Source organism: Lynx canadensis, chromosome B4 (genome assembly GCF_007474595.2).
Source record: "Lynx canadensis isolate LIC74 chromosome B4, mLynCan4.pri.v2, whole genome shotgun sequence".
NCBI lineage: Eukaryota > Metazoa > Chordata > Mammalia > Carnivora > Felidae > Lynx > Lynx canadensis.
The window spans coordinates 40,619,205-40,634,184 of NC_044309.1; the positions used below are offsets into that span (position 1 = coordinate 40,619,205).

The window sequence follows — 14,980 nt, forward strand, 5'->3', positions numbered from 1 at the left end:
CACACAGGAAGGACCATGTAATATCAGCTATTGCCATTACTCTGCTTACCTTTGCCTGGCTTATCTTTGCTTTCACTCATGTATCAAAACTTAGTTCGGGGCACCTGGGTGGCTCAGTTGGTTAAGCATTCGACTTTGGCTCAGGTCATGATCTCACAGCTCATGAGTTCGAGCCCTGTATCGGGCTCTGTGCTGACAGCTGAGAGCCTGGAGCTTGCTTTGGATTCTGTGTGTGTGTGTCTCTGCCCCATCCTTGCTCAAGCTCTGTCTGTCTCTTTCAAAAACAAATAAACATTAAAAAATTTTTAAGAAAACTTAGTTCAAAGTCACTTCCTTAACTTAGTTCAAAGTCCTTCTCCACCTAGGCTAGATTACCCTACATCTTTATTCCCATCACATTCCATGATCCTCCACTGTAAACCATGCCACATTTAAAATTAACTATATATTATCTGTGTTCCCTACTAGATCACAAGCCCCAGGAGATCAGACTAGTGTGGACCACAGGTTTAGATATTCCCGGGACAGTCCTGGTTTACACTTGCTGTCTCAGTGTGGTAGGTCAGATTGGTTTTCAGCCAATATTAACTTCCCAGCAACATAGATTTGTGCTTGGCTATGCGAGTTCTTTGGCCAATGGAACAGTAGCAAATGTGATGTTGGTGATACCTTAAGAGGTGCTATGTGTTTCCATTCCTTTGCTTGTGCTCTTGTGATTCACCATAAGAACATGCCCCAGGTAGCTTCTGATCTAAGGAGAATGTACACAACTATGAAGACCTGGACAGTCTGAGGTCTGGAGCCAAGCCCAGACAACCCGCAGCCTGAAGCAGAGCTTTTCCACTCAACCAACAGATACACGAGCAAGACAAATAAGTTACTGCTGTCATAAGCTACTGACTTTGGGGTACTTTGTTATGCAGCATTACCGTGACAATAGTTGACTAGTACACTCAGCATAATTATTAATAGTGCTCACCTTTACTCTTAAAAGTGTTCCAGGTAGATGATAAATAATGTAACCACCCAAAGTCAGCCCATAGCTATCCACCTTTTTGTCATTTTTAACTCCAGTGCCTAAAACAGTGCCTGGCTCAGGGAAGGCGCTCAATGAACCCACTGGACAAAACTGAACTGAATTACAGAATTTCTTAAATCTCTTCCCCAAAAACATGGAGTCTTCTTCCCAACTGCATGGTTAGATGTTAAACCCTCAGAGAAGGGCTAATATATTCAAAAGGAGATATGATCTCACAGGATTTGACTGGATGGTGTTAAGCCTTCAGAGAAGGGCTAGTATTCCAAAGAGAGATACGATCTCACAGGATTTGACAAAGAGGGGAAACAGATCATGGAGTAAGCATGGAGGATGAATGAAGTGAAGGGGAATGAAGCTCCACAGACAACAGGAATCTCTATCAGGTGCATCAGGTGGGGCTTCCAGGAGGCTGAGTGTCCATGAGTGGGGCAAAGAGACACCCTTAGGATGGTTCTTCTCTCCACTGAGCAGCTTGCCTTCCTGACCAAAGGTTGAGGATTGGGCAGAATATCAACCGAAGGCAATACTGCCATTTTGTTATTGATAAGAGCTGGAAATCAGTCATTGTCTTTACCCTCATCTGGACAAAAATGCCCACATAAAAAGTTGAAAATCCCAGTCCTTTAATCCTCTCTCTGTGTCTCTTGTGTTCAGTTGAGTATGGATTCTATGAGAGAAACTGATGAGGTGGAGCCAACAACCCTGAGGCCTAAGCCCTCAAGATGAGTTTTCCTGAGTCCCTTCAATGGGCTGGGTGACCCAAGCTAGGTGCCACATCTTTCAAAGTTTGCGTCAACCATTCTGCCAGAGGCAGACAGCAATCCTTGGCGGTCAGCCAACCACTCATATCTTTGAATACCTTAGATAATCTCAAAGGTACTGGAGGACAGCAACCTCCCAGGCAGGGATCTTGAAGCTTTTTGTTTTGCTTTATTTTGTTTCTTGCTTATGTCTGTGACTTCCAGACCCACAAAATGCTGTGGTTTTCCGTTTCTAAAACAGAGGCATGTCCCTCTGCGAAAAGCCTGGGCGTGCCGGGCTAATTAAATTTAGCTATCTTGTGGTTGTTGTTGTAACGTGTGTTCCGCCAATGTTATTCAATGTGTTAAGACGTTTTCTGTTTATGTTGGTTACATACCCATGTGGTGTGGGTGGAGAACATCACTCAAGGGAATATCATTAGCAGGAACAGGGAGCTCAAGGGTTCCAGAGACACGTGGTGAGACAGTGGCTCACGGGATCAAACAGTTGGGCCGTGTCCATGGTAACTTATCCACATGCTAGTCCCTTCCCTCTTGCTAGGGCAAGAGCAGTCCCTCAGATCTACCTGAGGTCCCCGACTTCCGCAGACAGGCTTGCACCTGCCAGGGCCAGCCTAGAGGTTTTGCAGAGGAGAAGAGATCCCCCTCTCTCCATCAGGGAGAGAGACTGCACCCGGCCCAAAGGGGCTGGGTGACTTGCCCAAAGTTTCCCAAGAGAGTGGGTGAGAAACTGCCTACTACCACTTCACAGCTAGGAGTGCATGAGTCCTGAAACCCTCGTGAGCCCTGTTTTGCCACCTGCCTACATTCCAGAGAAGCCATTTGACAGCATCCCCTTTGGTTTTCCACTGTCGTGACTCCTTTGTCTGGGCTCTCTTGCCACACTCTCTCAAACGTCTCCTCCAACCACTGCCCGTAGCGCTGTGCTTTCTTCTCAGAGCTTCCTCAGCCTTGGCCATTCTCGGGTCTCTCCTGACCACAAATGCCTTTATCAGAGTCCTGTAAAGCTCCCAACCATATTTCTTCTCTCCTTCATACCTCTGCTTTCTACTCTAAACTCACCTGCTCCGTAAGTTACATGTTTCCCTCACAAACCACACTAAATCCAGGCACTACCCCTTCTAAACCTTCTACCACCTGCTCCTTGCACATCAACATATATCTGGTGTGTCAGCTACCTGCTGGGCACTACTTACAGCTCTGTGACCTCTATCAGCAGCGTTCCATTACGAGCACCTTGTGTCCCAACATAACACTTCAAGCTTCCTGCTCCCCCATTTCTTTTAGTTGTGATGCCACACCCAGGGCAAAGTTCTTCATCCAGTAGACCCATGATGCAAAGACCGTGTTGTTAACAGAGTTCTATTTTGAGAATAATCTTTGATCATCTGGGTTTCTTGCAACCTGACGACATCACACTTATTCTGGTCCCATCTCTGAGGCCCCCTGAGCTTCAGAAACACCATTTCACTCTCACTGGGGAACAAAAAGAAGACATTCCCATGACAAAGGCAGACCTTCCACAAAATCCCACACCTAACAGGAGCCAGGAGCCAGACTCTGGGACAGACTGTGGAAGAGTCTCACCTGGTACACAGTGCGAACCTGCTGGGGTGTCTGGTTGCGAAACCTGCAAATGAGACACAGCAGCACGTTGGAGTTGGGCAGGAGCTACTCGATTGACAAGAGCAAGAAATGACATCTGACAACCTGACAACATGGAAGAAGTCAGAACAAAAAGACTGCAAAAAACAGAATTGAGAAATCAAAAGCATGGCGTTCTGGGGTTGCTTAACAGAAGCACAAATGATTCTCTCCAGCTCAATGAGCCAAGAGTGGCCCATCACCCCTGCCATGCCCAGGGGACTGTTCATAACCATGACACCACTGTAAAGCAGAGGTTGACTATAGCCAATGAGCTCCACTCACCAGGAGCCCACACTAGTTTTCCCTCAGAGATTAACACCAGATAGCTGGAAACCCAGCTTGCCTGACGTCCAGTTGGATGGAGCCGTGTGTCACCTTCAGCCACATGCTACAAGGGAAAAAATATAGTTTCTGTAATCAGACAGGTCTGGGTGTGAATCCCAGATGGGCTGCCAGCTCTGTGGCTTGGGGAAGGTCCTTATCTTACTGAGCTCAGTATTCCCATCTGTAAAATGGAGGTAAGAATACTCATGTTGCAGGGTCACTGGGAGGCACAGAGCTCACACACACAAAGTGCACAGTTGCAATGCACTGATTTACAATGAGAAAACATAGTCCTATGATTATGCAATATTTGTCAAAACTCTTGAGCTGAAGGGCTATGTAAAGTTCTGCTAGCTTAGGGAATACTATCGTTTTCCTCTAGGGAGCAGATAAATAATAGCTTCGCTTAACCAAACCTATGTCCATCACCACAGTATTTGTGCAATACTTTATCACAGTCCTCAAACTAATATCACTGGCCAGGTAGGACAGGTGTTATGGTCCCTATTTCATAGCTGAGGAAACTGAGGTTTGGGAGACAGCTTGTCCAGACATTACATCAACTGGAAACAAAGCTGAAGCTAAAATTGAGTTCTTTTCATTCTTAACCCACTGCTCCTCACCTAAGAGAATGTCCCTAAGCAAGTGCCTCAGGACTTAAACACAGGCACACTCTATCCATCTTTTAATTTAGTAAGTGGCGGCCTTACTCCTTCTCCATTTCCTTCCTGGATAGGGAGCTCTTATTTGTTTAAGTCTGTCTTCATATGCGTCCTCTCCAAATCTTTGATCACATTACTTTCCCTTCCCTGAAATATTTCCAGCCCGGCTGAGTTTTTTCTTTAGACACGATGACCTCAGACACATGTGAGGCTTTGCCATGATTTGGTAAGTTATGTGATGCTAAAATGTTTCCTGAGGATTTCCAGGGTCTGTGGGTACTGTGACATATCACATGGATATGTCTAGAAAGAGTTACGGTCACCTCCCAACAATCTTTGCCTGAGGCATGGCTGATACCCCTAAGCCCATCATTGCAGATGACTAGTTTGGGGGTCAATTTCCCCTCATGATCTTTTCCATATGCTAGTTTTCACAGCCTCACAGTTACTTTTTGTAAATTTCTCCATCAGTTTGTCCCTCCATTTCCCAGAAAAGCCTAGTGGCCATCTACAAGCTTAGAGATTTGACTTTGAACTTAAGCTCCCTCAGAATGGGGCCATGCTTAACTCATCTCCATACATCCAGCACCAGTGTCTGACATATGGTCAGTGCAAAATATGTGTTGGTTCAGCTACACCAGCTAATGTGTGCAGAAGGACCCTGCTCTGAGTACCCCAAGGCCAGTGAGTCCCGAAGAGAAGCATCATGATGATGAGGCTGTTGAAGAGCCCGTGTCACACAAGGACATGCAGAAAGGCCCAGGAGCATTTTATGTAGAAGGAAAAAAAAGTCCAGGGAGCTGAACTAGAATCCGAAGGAGGGAAATGGGCAAAGTTCCTGCTCCGGCTCCATGATCTCCTAGTGACTAGAAATGTCCAGCAGAGAAAACAAGTGATCCCTGAGGCAAGATGCTTCTACTACAAGAGAAATCAAGCAGAGGCTGGGCATTTGCTGGAATATGCTGTGAGAGCAAGTCTCCATCCCTTCATTCCAGGCCTAGGCACTGGGGTGGCGGCCCCTAAGTGCATTCCTCCTCTGCCGGTAGGGTTTGGTCCCAGAGGTTCTGGGTAGCTGAGAGTCTACTGCTCACAAGGGCCCAAGGGGAAAATGGAAAATATAGCTTGCCATGTATTTTTAGAATAACAGCAGCCTCTCTTCTTCCCTGCGAAATTGGACATAAGAGAGTCAAGGAGGCAATAAGCTGTGAGGCAGACAACCTGTTCTTTCCCCGGTTCTGCCCATGGAATTCTGGGTGGCCATGGGGAGTGTGCGTGCGTGCGTGTGTGTGTGCGTGTGTGTGTGTGTGGCCTCCTGGTACTTGGGATCCACCATCTGTACCATATGGCTGATACTGTAGGCAGAAAGATTAAAAGTTTGATCTGAAACAGGAGCCACCATCCATGGAAGGCTGTTCTGAGGCTTGGGAGGCCACCCTCATAAGACCAAGCTGGCCTCCAGGCACAGCCTTGGACTGGAGTGGAGAGCACTGGATTCCAACTCCTTGTCCACAGGTTGACCACAGACCTACTGCTCTCCCTCTGGGCAGGGGGGGGGGGTGGTTTGCACCTGAAGGACAGTGGCTCTCAGTGGGGGAAGCAAGAACCCTGTCCCAGCTACATTTAATAAACAGCCTGGCTTACTTCCTGACCTGTACAATGGGCCAGAATATAACAGCACAGAACATTACAATCCTTGTTTCTGCCTTGCCTCAACCAGCTACTGCCTGTTGCTCTGTGTCTACTCTGTTCCCCCAACCCGGGAGGTAAAGGAAAAATATTCTTCAGGCCCACAAGATACTATTTCTTTCCAGTCTGCAAAAGGTTGCCCCGCCAAATCCAATACTTCAAATGCTGGGACCCATGCAAATACCAAGGTGCTAGCCCTGCACTTCGTCTCTCCTTGGTCTCCCCTCCCTTGGATCTAGCCTCACCTCCTTCCAATTCTCTGCTAATTCACAGGGCAGAGCCAGGGACACAGGCCAGACTGGCACAGAGTCTATACAGGCGAGACCTGTAAGTCAACTTTTTGACCTAACGGCTCTCACTCAACAGTCATGAGGGATCTAGCTTTGAGTCAGTGGGATTTCCAGCCATCAGTATCAGGCTAAACAGTAAATCCATACAAAGGGCAGCCCAGGCTGGCCATGAATACACATTCATGTCCTTTAACCTCAGTCCTTCAGAAAGTAACATTTCTAATTCAAGTGCCACCTCTTCCAGGAAGTCTTCCCTTATTCTGCTAGTAGCAATTACTCTTCATCTGCTATCCTGCAGTATTATGTTTGTACTTAAGTTATAATCCTTTTAAGCCCTCACTTCATCCTGCCTTGCACACATCTACCTCCCTACATAATTGCTAGATCTTTAGGGCACAAACCCCACCTTATTCATCTTGCACCTCCCCATGCCTCCTAGCACAGAGACTTGCTCGCCGTAAGCATCAGTAAATGCTTACTGCGTTGGACTGAACCGCCTTTATAAATCCCAGAGAAGGATCAAGGAGGAGGCAGCAGTGCTCAGGAAATAATTAATCACGGGTTGATCAACATTTTTTCCTCTCCAGTCCCTCCCCCAAACCAGCTGCGGCCGGTCCTTCCTGAGCCTGGCCTGCTGAGAAGCCTCCTAAGAAAGAATGTGGCTTCCTCTGTCTTCCTTCTGGAGGGATTTGGATGGGTCACATTTCAGGGGGGTAGAAGTAGGGCCCCAAGACCGAGAGGGACAGATCAAATCACACAGCCGTCTAGTGGCTGTCCTGGAGAACTCTGGCAAGCACAAGGACCTCCGCCTTGCAGAGGAGGAGGGAAAGGCAATTCCTGTGATGCCAGGGCTCCAGAGAGGCTCCCCATGGGCAGGGCTGGAGAGGGCTGGATTCTAAGATGGCAGAGATGTGCAGCAAGGTGGGGGCACAGGGCTGCTCTTGCTATTCACAGATGAGCCCCAAAGGCTGCGGAGATGGTGTGACCCCATAGAAATCACTCTCAAGTCATTGTGGAAGTGTTCGTGTCTTAAGACGTTAGGCCAGGACATTTCGAAGAGAACTCCAGAGCTGCCACATGGATGGGTGTGCCATGCCCAAGGCCTGATTTCTAGGAAGCCTCACTCATGAAGTGGGCATTAAGTAATGAGTAAGAGTCTGGGTGCCTGGGTGGCTCAGTCGGTTAGGCGTCCAACTGCGGCTCAGGTCATGATCTCACGGTTCGTGAGTTCAAGCCCCACGTCGGACTCTGTGCTGACAGCTCAGGGCCTGGAGCCTGCTTCTGATTCTGTGTCTCCCTCCCCTCAGCAGCTCCCCTGCTCACACTCTGTCTCTCTCTCAAAATAAATATTTAAAAAAGATTTTAAGTAATGATTAAGAGTCAATCACTCCTCTCCAGACTGTAATCCTGATTCGGTGTGGCAAACCCGAGGCCATCCATGCATTATCCTCTTGCAGAATTCCCCAAAGTCAATGGACTGCAGTCATGCTAAGCCTGGGAGACTTCTGGACCCCTCTCTTCCTCACAAAGTCATGGGCAAGCAGCGGCATGGGCTTAAAATAAAATTTATGTATACCAACTTCAACATAGTTAGAAGCTAAGTTAAACTCAGCTTAAAGCTTTGTCTGATCCATACCAAAACCTTCCAGCTAAGAAAATCAGCCTGTGAGCAGACATTAATTTTAGTGAAAAGACAGGTCATGGCCCTAATAGTGGATCACACCTGCACAAATTCAAAAGGCCCCAGGCCTCCAGGTTCCCCGGAAAATAAAGGCTGTTTCCCTCCTGGGATGTTGGGGAGTTAACCTAGAGCAGTATAGACAAAAAAAAAATCTACTTTTCTGGCTGTGAGGACCCTCTTATGGCTCCTAAGGGACCAGAAGAGTCATTTCCTTCCAGCTAAGGCATCATTTCATCCATTGTCTTGGTCACAAGCTGTGTTTCTACCAGGGCACAAGTGCTGCTGGCTGCAAGTTCTTAGAGAGAGCTACTGAGAGTGGTATCCCTGCTGGATACCTCCCTGGGGAACTTTCCAGGCAATGCTCTCTCTCTCACACACACACATACACACATACAGCTCAGGCCTGCAGGCCCCACCCAAGCTTTCCAGAGCAAAGACAGGATCCAGGGGTGGAGAGCCCTGTTGGGCTGGGAGAGACCCATTAGCAGTCTCACAGTGCAGCCTGCTGGGCATGAATGAAGGTGCAGCAGGAGGCAGGGGTGAGGGGAGCAGGGAAAGGTATCTTGCCTCCCCTCTATCCACTTCTAACACCTGGGAAAAGGGCCTCAAACCCCAAATTTTCAGTTTAGGCTTGAAGGCCTTTGAAAGGGAAAAGACAGTCCTGGGGCTTTCAAATGCACACAGATCTCCCACCCCCACGGAGTTGTCAACTGCTCGATGCTTTAGAACATTCCAAATAGTTGGCATGAAGGAGGAGCACTGTGGATCCACAGGAGGAACAGGAGATCAGTACTGAAAAGAAAGGAGCTGAGTGTCCAAGGAAACAGGCGGGAAATGCCTCCCGTAAGCCTCTGTATGAATTGTCATTTCCAACTTATAGAGGACTTCCTGCTTCCGCCAGGCTTTCAACACAAGCACATGGAGACAATTTCTACATGAGGCCCAAAGAGGGTGTGGTCCACGTTAGTAAGCAGCAATGGAACAACACTGACACTGTGGGGGCCAGCCCGGGGCTGGACTCTGCACAGGCCAGGTGGGTCCTGGCAGGCGGTGGCAGGAAAGATGGAGAAGTTGCTGAAGAGAGATGGCCCTGAAGAAGCACCCACAGGACCTGGTGTCAGAGCAGGGAGTGGCAGGTGAGAAAGAGGGCCGCCAATAAAGAGGAAAAAGGAGGTGGCTTTGAATCGGGCAAGGTGAGCTGGGCCATTTGCAAGGCAATGTAACGGGAGTCCAGGGTGGTGCCTGCTGGGTGTGGATAGCTGTTTCCCACACCTTGCACCCTCTTTTCTCTCCATGACCCCTCTCACACCCTGGTCTCGCTTACCTGTCTCTGCTTCCCTGCCTATTACTCTGTTCGCCCCTAATGCCCCTGGCCCTTCCCTCTCTCCCACTACTGTCAATTTTTCCTTCCAGCAGCTCCTTGAAATTGGAGAGTTTCTTATACCACTGGGTGGACAGCAGCCCCCCCCCCCACAACCCCCATACACCACCCAGTGACCCCCTTCCCTTCCCCCACAGCCAGCCTCAGAGGGATGCCTGAGGCTCCAGCCTTCCTCCCTCCCAGCCAAACCAGCCAAGCCGCTGGCCTCACCCAGGAGCTGTGGGAGCTCCCTGAGCCATCTGATGTATGAGGAGCAGTGGACAGCCTCCAGCTCCACAGCACACCATGCCCCGTCTAGACAGATCTGAGCTCTGTGTCCTCAGGAACCGCCAGTCCCCAGAGCAAGGCTTTGCTCCAAAGGTAATTCTTCCCCTGCAGGTGAGGCCGCTTTGGTGGCCAAAACTGAGTGCACATTGGAGCCTTTTTCCACTTAGCTGGCGGCCAGTCACCTGAAGTCTCTGGGGGAGAAGACAAGGCTCTCTGGTAGGGAAAATTCTTATTTTTTCATCATATTTTGTAAAAACGAGTATGTAGCTGGAGAAAACAGGCGACAGAGTGGGTGGCCACTTGGGATGCAAGGAGGAAGATCAAAGCCCACCAAGCATGGAGGAAACAGCCTTGGTGTGGCCCAGAGAACAATCTAGGTGGCCAGTGCTTCAGACAAGGCAGCCAGGGAATGGGAGGTGTGGGGTGAGGAAGCCTCAGTCACAGGCACCCCATGGCCCTGCTCTGCGACCCCAGTGCTTCAGTTAACAGTCTTCAGCTGGAACAAACACCTGCTGTCAAGAGACATCCAAGCAAGCTCCCAGTTCCCTGGGCGGGCCGTCACATCTCTGTGTGGGAGGTGAACCTACCCAAGCTGCGGCCCCCAGGCTGCTTTCTTCTTCCAAGAAGAAGCTGGAATCCCTCCCTCTGGACACAATCCTTCTGGCTGCTGCCCCTCTCACAATCCCAGCCCAGGGCAATTAGCCAGGAACACTCTCTGTGTTTACTGGCTGATTAATTAGCTCATTAGAAGAGCCACAAGTGACCATGTGGCAGCGAGTCCATTATGGCAGTCATGAGGCCAAAAGTTCCCATCTTTTCCAAATGGGCCTGTGCTACCAAATCTCCTCACAGATCCCTCAGTTCAGCCTCCCAATTTATTATTCCTTTTTTTTTTTTTTTTTTCAGTTTACGATAACCAGGATCTCGATGACCATGGAGGGAACGTGGCTTGCCCAAAGAAGCCACAGCCCACAATGGCAGGCCCGGCCTCCACTCTCAGCTCAGTGCTTTCCCACTTCACAGTGCTGCCTCTCAACATTCCAGCCGGGAATGAAGCTGGGCTCAGAGAGCCCACTGAGACTCCAGAGTCCTCAACCCACTTGAGGCTAGTCAGACCCACAGCATTCTAGTACGTTCTCTCAAAGGACTTTCACTAATGTTCTGCAGAAGCTAGGGAAACTCTCAAGGTACAAAGACATCATTTGAGGGGCAGCACTAAAGGGAGGGATTCCAGTCTCTTCTCCCTTCTAATGTGAAGAAGCCATAAAGAGCTGACATTCCCTGTCAGAAGAGCCAGTTTATTCCTCACGTGATTAGTCAGGTCTTCCCTTCTCTTGGTCAACACCATGGCCACTTGGGCATAACCCAAGGATCTGCTTCACCCTATCCTCCAGGATGAATTTGAAGGACAATAGTAAGAGTGATAGCTGCATACACACACATACACACACGCACACACACACACACACACACACACACAGGCAGGGAAAGAGAGACTATATGCTGAGAGACAGAAGTCATGGTATATCAGTGTACATTAACTGCTGCCCCACACAGACCCCATCCCCCTCCCTGCCCTGAGCTGCTTCCTCATGCATCAGACATAGAGCAGGACAATCATAGCCTAGAAAAACAGATCCCTCTCCTTGGCCAACAGACTGCCAGGGGTTAAGAGGGTTGACGGGTGCCTTTCAGAATCTGCATCTCTAGGGTCCTCCCAAGAGTGCCCCCCAGATCTTACCTGATGAGGTCAATAGGTTGAAATTTATAAAACACTCCGTAGCGTGCCCATTCTTGATACAGCAGCTAAACAAGAAAAACAGGGAAACAGATAAGAGGTGCAGGGGGACAACTGTTCACCTGTTTGTCCACCCTAGCCAGTCAAAATTTTAGCGCCCCAAACCACCCTAGCAAATCAAAATTGAATCCCCAATGTTCAGCTTCTAGGAAAATTCTCACGAGATCCACCAGAAAGATATCCAAAGGCAGGAGGCTACAGAGGCTGACTTCCTCTTTGGCTATAGGAGGCTATAGAGGTGACCTTTATCACACTCTGGGGCGGTGCGTGACAATCATAACCCCACCTTCTTTATTCCCTTGCCTTGCTTCGTCCAGGAAAATGAGTCCTGGCTTGCTTTCATTCACTCATTTAACGTATTTATTGAACATCTACTACGTGCCAGATGCTGGATATAGCTATAAACCAAACAAAATCACTGTTGTCATGGAGCTTACACCCTGATGTGTGGAAACAAACAGAAACACACCAACATGTAAGATTTATAAATGCTTGGGGCACCTGGGTGGCTCAGTTGGTTAAGCATCTGACTCTTGGTTTCAGCTTGGGTCATGATCTCATGATGTGTGAGTTCGAGCCCTGTGTCGGGCTCTGTGCTGACAGCACAGAGCCTGCTTGGGATTCTCCCTCTCCCTCTCTCTCTCTCTCTCTCTCTGCCTCTCCTCGCCTCCCCCGCTTGCACACATGCTCACTCTCTCGCTCTCTCTCTCTCTCAAAATAAATAAGTAAACTTTAAAAAAATAGATTTATAAATGGCTTCAGGAAAAGGAAATTGAGGCAAAGGAATAGAATACAAAGGGCAGCGGAGTGGAGTAGGATGCTATTTTAGATAGATGGCAAGGGAAAGCCTCTCTGAGGTGACCTCTGAGCTGAAGAAGTGAGGGAATGTGCCAGGCAGAAAAGTGCTCTCCTGTGCAAAGGCCCTGAGGACAGTGCGTGCGTTATATCCTAGGGAAAACAGGGAAGCCTGTTTGCACTTCCAGGGCAGTGTGACTGTGAGGCAAAAAATGAGAGATAATGTCAGAAAGTACTGAGGTGACAGATTACTCATGCGCTTGTAGGCCACGCCCAAACCTTTGGACTTTGAAGGAAACCAGGAGGGGAGATTTGCCGGAGTGGGGAGAAACAGTCTGCCTTGACTACAGACCTTGACTACAGACTCCGGCTGCTGTGTGGAGAAGAGACTAAGAGCCGGAATAGGAGTAGGGGGCCTACCACAGCGGTCCAGAAGAGATCATGGTGGCCTTTGCCACAGAGGCAGTGGGGGAAGTAATGAGAAGTGGTTGATTCCACTTTATATTTTAAATGTAGAGTAAGATTGACTGTTAGATTGGATGTGGAATGAGAGATGGAGAACCTGGCCTGAGCTGCTGAGTGAATGGTGACTCCATGCGCTATGGTGGGGAGACTGTGGGAAGAACCAGTCAGCAAGGCAGAACCAGTTCCGTTTGGGACGTGCTAATCCAAGATCCCCTTCTGGCATCCACATGGGGCTACTGAGTAAGCAGCTGGACGTAAGCTTCTGGAGTTCAAAGGAGAGTCCATCTCCTTTACAAAGAAGATGTACATTTGGGAGGTGTCAGGCCAGAGATGACTTATAAGGTCATTAAACTAAGGATCTAACCACCAAGGAAGAGGAAGTAGGTAAGGAAGAGGCGTGACATCAGGGCCCCAGTGCGGCAATGGTCAGAGAGCAAGGAGATGATGAACAGCACAGGAGACGGCAGAGCAGCCGGGAATGTGCTACACGTGTGTGGTGTCCTGGAAACCAAGGGACAACTGGTTTCAAAACGAAGAAAATGACCAGCTGTGCCAAACACTGCTGATGGGTCAGGTCAGATAAGAATGGAGCAGTGACCTCCGGACTCGGTGACTGTAAGGTCACGCATGACCTTGACAAGAGGGGTTTCTGTGGAGCTGTGGGGGCAACACCCGAGTGCACCACATTCTAGAAGTTAAGGGAGGAAATGAGGCACCAACACATCAAGCCATGCCGTCCTGTGACGTTTTCCCAGCAACGTTAGCAGAGCCAGCATGTGGGCAAAACCTAGGTGTCAATCCCAGCGGCAAACCGCATTTTGGTTTCAAACACTTCGCCGGTGAGCTTCACAGCTCATCCGCCTGGAAATGAAGTGATCTGGTAATGAACCGTTATTAGACATCATCTACATACCCAAGCTGAATAGATATTAGCGTGTAACTGAATTATACGTCTAGCATTGACAAGTCAAGCTAGACGTCAAGCATTGACAATACACTGGCCATCCTGTTAATGTTCTCTATTCTCCTTACACATCACACGTCCTTACACATGACAAAGAATTCATAAGGAATTCTGTCAAGGAGACCCTGCTCTAACTAGGTATTTTAGATATCCAGTTGTACGTTAGGAAGCCATCCTTTTCACCTGAGAACCTTTTTTTTTTTATTTTTTTTTCAACGTTTATTTATTTTTGGGACAGAAAGAGACAGAGCATGAACGGGGGAGGGGCAGAGAGAGAGGGAGACACAGAATCGGAAACAGGCTCCAGGCTCTGAGCCATCAGCCCAGATCCCGACGCGGGGCTCGAACTCACAAACCGCGAGATCGTGACCTGGCTGAAGTCGAACGCTTAACCGACTGTGCCACCCAGGCGCCCCTAAAGACATGCTTTTTAAGTAAACTGACATAAGAACTGGCATTCCTCCTTAATGGGTAAAGACTTCTATCATCATCATACCTCCCAACCACTACAGAACAGAACCCAAAACCACATGGACCCTGACAGAGCAGCCTTAGTCACCGCCACTTGCAGAGGAGGAAACCCACACACGAAAAGCGACGCAGCGCCATGACCAGCAGAGCAGGATGTGAATCCGTGAGTTTGGATGCCGCTCACTCCGGGCAGGTGGCGTCTAACCTAATCTCACTGTTCCTATTACACCACCTCCTCCCCTTTGTCTGAGGTGCTACTACTGCCCTGGGTCTTTATTCCCTCTCATAGTGCAATCCCTGCACTCACCAGCACCTGGCTGTCATCATCTGTGGCCCAAAGGGAGGCCGACGTGCGTCAGGAGGTAAGAGCAAGGACTCCCCTGAGGGCTGTGGGTCGTCACTGCCTGCGTCCCGGTTCTGACCTCCAGAGCAGACTCCTCTCCGAGTCACATATCAAGCCAAAACCTGAGCCTGAGAACATCCATCTGCTACTGCCCTGGAGGGAAAAGCTAAAAACACTCCAAGAACCAGTATGGCACAGTTGGCTTGGGCCCAAACTGACAGCCAAGCTCACAAGCCTTGCCCCTGGTGGGATATCGAGCATGCTGCAAGAAACGTCTGGAGGTCCCTTTCTCAGCGTGGCACCCTCGGAGCACAAAGCTAGATTCAGTTTGTGAGGATGAGCCAAGAGAGCTGTGTGAGCCCTGTGCAGATGGGCAGGATGGACACAGAGGACATCACGGGGCAGC

General features: G+C 49.2%; 1 protein-coding gene across 1 annotated transcript in view; it reads right to left on the reverse strand.

The window, feature by feature from the left end:
• The window catches only part of ANO2 (anoctamin 2), a 321,672-nt gene that overhangs the window by 196,873 nt on the left and 109,819 nt on the right, over nt 1-14,980 (reverse strand). Inside the window, exon 10 of the mRNA XM_032593765.1 lies at nt 11,480-11,544. Within this exon, the coding sequence (XP_032449656.1) occupies nt 11,480-11,544 (65 nt within the window). The remainder of the gene's footprint in view (nt 1-11,479; nt 11,545-14,980) is intronic.